Below are 3723 nucleotides of genomic sequence, written 5' to 3' on the forward strand. Positions count from 1 at the left end.
ATATATATATATATACATATATATATATATAAAATGCGTCAAACAAAATATATGTGTAATATCAATTACGTATTTATTAAAAATCTAAATAATTTAATATATAGTGTTAGAAATATAGATCAAATTTGTATATAAATTGAGTAAAAAAATTTAATTAAAATATTGAAATTGAGTTCTTAAGATTTTCGTGAAAAACTCTGGGAATCGGCGGATTCGACTATATAAATATTACTATAAAGGCAATTTTAATCGATGACATTCAATAGTCATTAATTATAAAACCGCGTAACACTGTAGCGCGATTCCAAACATTCTCACTGTTATAAAATAACAGATTAATTAAGTTTTTGTATCATTGAGTATTGAAATTTACAATTTACTGACTGTCCAACATTTTTCGCAATCACGTGAACGAAATGCAATAATATTGAAATATTTCGCCAATCAAAAAAAAAGGAATGAATTCAAATATATAATGATAAAGAGATATTTGTGTCCTTTTATTTTTTTTTCTTAAACCACAATTTATACGCCGCATATTGATGCGAAATAATTCTTTTAGAATGGGCAGATTGAATTAATTCGAGATCAATTCGCTTTTCAATTTAACTTCAGTAAAATTGCTTTCAATTCAGTGATATTCTATGTGTTTATATATACTTAATGAAATTCAGGATTGTGATCTCCGTTTTATGAATCGATTGTAAAATAATTTTCCTGTTATTCTATTCTTTTACTATTCGTATTTTTTATATTACAGCGAAAAAATAAAATGAAGAACAGAACGCTCGATTAGAATAAGAATGGAGATTAGAAGGGGAAACTTGATAAGCGTCCTTGACCTCACAAATGGAAAATGTGTGTGTTTGTAAACAACAGTTAAATTTTTAATTACCTAACACATAAAAATCATAAATATCATCATATCGTCTTACTATGTAAACCTTTTTTTAATAAACAATTCAAGAGGAATGTCTAAACGAAATCAGGAAATCAGCAAGCGATAAGAAATATCACACGCCTACATGAAACGGGTATTTTCAAGCAGATATATTTCAACTTGTATTTCTAGTCCTGACGAAGAGGACAGAAGTACAGAAAAATTCCAACGTGCTGCAGTTTAGACATCAAAGATTAATTCTAATCTCTTTCATAAATTTTTATTATAAAGTTTGAAAGGATTCAAGTAGTGTTTTACATAAATTTTAATAAAATGAAAATGTGTCGCAATTTATGACTATTATAAAATTGTAAATTATAAACTTTTTCTTCACGATATTCCATTCATTATGTCCGTTAAAGCGCAATTTTTCAAATATAGTTTGTGCATGGTGTTGTACTTCCTTGTTTGCATAATTTTAATTAAAAGAAGAAGCTGCGACGTAAAAGAAACGGTAGGCGTGACGATCAAACATCAGCCGCAAACGTCCCACTTTTCTACTTCAGATAGGATAATTAAGAATGTCGAGTCGGAGATCAACATGTTGCGAAGAGACGAATTGGAGGGTGGAACCATCGACTTACAGGTATTTTTAAGAACTCAAATAAGTATTTAAGTAAGAGAAAAAAATGAAATTAAAAATAAGTAGAGACCTGAAATCTTAAATATAATGGAATGAAAAAAAAAACTCCCCGACGGGGAATCGAACCCCGGTCTCCCGCGTGACAGGCGGGGATACTAACCACTATACTATCGAGGAAGAGATACGAGGAGTTTGAAAAATGTAGTACTAGAAATAAATGAACTCAAAATACAAATTTTATGCATAATTAAAAAGAAATTTTAATTATTCCGAATTTCAATTTTTATCATTAAAATAAATATTTTTTGAATCCTAAAAATTATTTAAATTTAATATAAAAAAAAAGTTTTTAAAATAATATTTAATTCTATTTCATTTTTTTCGATTATCAATTTATTTTACACATAGATAAAAATAATTTTACTTAAAAAAATTTTAATTGAACAGAAGAGCGCGACTCTACTCCAACAGATATCGAACGTCTGCGCAAAGTACAAGCTGAGGACTCCTCTTATCAAGAGGCATTTTTTATACAATGCCGAACATAAGTCGTTATATTGTTGGATTCGCAAGGTCGCGTCCACCAGTTTCACTAAATTATTTTCCGACATGAGCAACCGACAAGTCGATCATGACCTTTACAAGTAAGTACTATATATTAATTAAATACTTACACATAATATATTCATTATCAGATATTATTCTGAGCGCGAGCGTAGCATGACAGACCAGACAGCGCACTGATCTATCATGCCAGAAGTCTCGAGTTCCCGATAGGAACCAATAATATTTCTCCTTAATATATAAATTCAGAAAAATTTACTTTATTTTCTCTGTGTAATTTATTATATTAATTTATAAGATAATTGCAAGTTTTTTATTTCAACAAACATATTTTTTCATCTTATTTTGATGAGACTAAACTAATAATGTACAAAATGTATATTTGCATTTGTAGAGAAGTGGACTTTCTATCGCCGGAAAGTTTAAAAGACTTACAGCGTTTTGCTAGCAATAATACAATCTTCAAATTGCTTATAGTCAGACATCCGTTTCAACGGCTCATCTCATCATACCGGTAATTAATGTTGTTATGAAAAATACACTGAGGCAATAGTTTCATGGTGTTCAGCAAAATCTGACTAGTCAATTCAAGGATAATTCCAGAACATTCCATGTAAAAAATCTGATTTTTCCAGGATTTATCCTATCGATTAATTTTCATCGATTTGCACAATATTATATGCTTTATATTTAAGTTAGGATTCTATACGAATGAATTAAAACGCTAACAAATTTGAAACAATATTATTTATTGCTTTATAAATAATATGAAACGAACACTCTATCGACACAAACAATTTTTCTACTATGTTCTATTTTAGACATTAAATTCAATTCATTTCTTATTTTCTATTGATTAAATTACTTAAATTATACCCAAACAAAATTTTTCTTCTTATTTTTTCTTTTTTCACGCTTTGATTTATTTAGAATGAAAGAATGTTAAATTCTAGGCAAGCCTTGAAACTTCAGAGATTTTCCAAGAATTTATCAGAATACATAAAATTCGAGTATAATTCCAGGATATTCCAGGAATGCTGGACACCATGACATTAAATCGATAACTGATACGATTTTCACAAATCGAAGAAAGAAATACAAGTTTATTCTGTAATGCCAAAATTAATCTCGATGAATAAATACTAATTCAAAATTATTTATAGAGATCGCATCGAAGACAACAATAAGTACACCGCGCAATCCTGGCTCTATGCTCGCCAAATTCTTCATCTCACGAGGCCAGAACTCTTTCGTTTCAACGCATCGGGCGGCAACATTCTGCAAAGAATATTTTTGGCGGACAGAAGGTATACAACATTGATGCTTGTATCTCTCATTTTCATATTCTATAATTAATTCATATAATATAGAATGTCTGTGTTAGCATAACAACCGCTAGTCTCGGGGAAGGAAAACTAGTTGCAGTAGTGATCCCCGGGGTGGGTGGGTCCCAATCACCACGACACAGCGCGTCCTCGGGTTGCGGATAGAGGAAAAGCCTCGCTATCTCGGTTGAGGATAGAGGCTAGCTGCGAATAAATTGAATAAGCAGTCGCGGACAGCCGATTGGAATGGTCCTCCTGTTTGGGGGTTGGGCGTGGGTTTGATAGGCTCACACCGTGAAACGACTTTATCT

The 3723-nt window shown here is 30.8% G+C and overlaps 1 protein-coding gene and 1 non-coding gene across 2 annotated transcripts in view; one reads left to right on the forward strand and one right to left on the reverse strand.

Moving 5' to 3' along the window:
- Positions 1-1241: 1241 nt before the first annotated feature.
- Positions 1242-3723, forward strand: part of LOC108749097 (carbohydrate sulfotransferase 13-like) — a 9263-nt gene continuing 6781 nt past the window's right edge. Inside the window, exons 1-4 of the mRNA XM_018487615.1 lie at positions 1242-1526; positions 1971-2167; positions 2482-2601; positions 3251-3394. Of these exons, the coding sequence (XP_018343117.1) occupies positions 1290-1526; positions 1971-2167; positions 2482-2601; positions 3251-3394 (698 nt within the window). The 5' untranslated portion in view covers positions 1242-1289. The remainder of the gene's footprint in view (positions 1527-1970; positions 2168-2481; positions 2602-3250; positions 3395-3723) is intronic.
- On the reverse strand, positions 1629-1700 carry Trnad-guc. The gene has a single exon. It is a non-coding gene; the product is annotated as a tRNA-Asp (tRNA).

This window comes from Trachymyrmex septentrionalis, unplaced genomic scaffold (genome assembly GCF_001594115.1).
Source record: "Trachymyrmex septentrionalis isolate Tsep2-gDNA-1 unplaced genomic scaffold, Tsep1.0 scaffold266, whole genome shotgun sequence".
In the NCBI taxonomy this organism is placed as follows: domain Eukaryota; kingdom Metazoa; phylum Arthropoda; class Insecta; order Hymenoptera; family Formicidae; genus Trachymyrmex; species Trachymyrmex septentrionalis.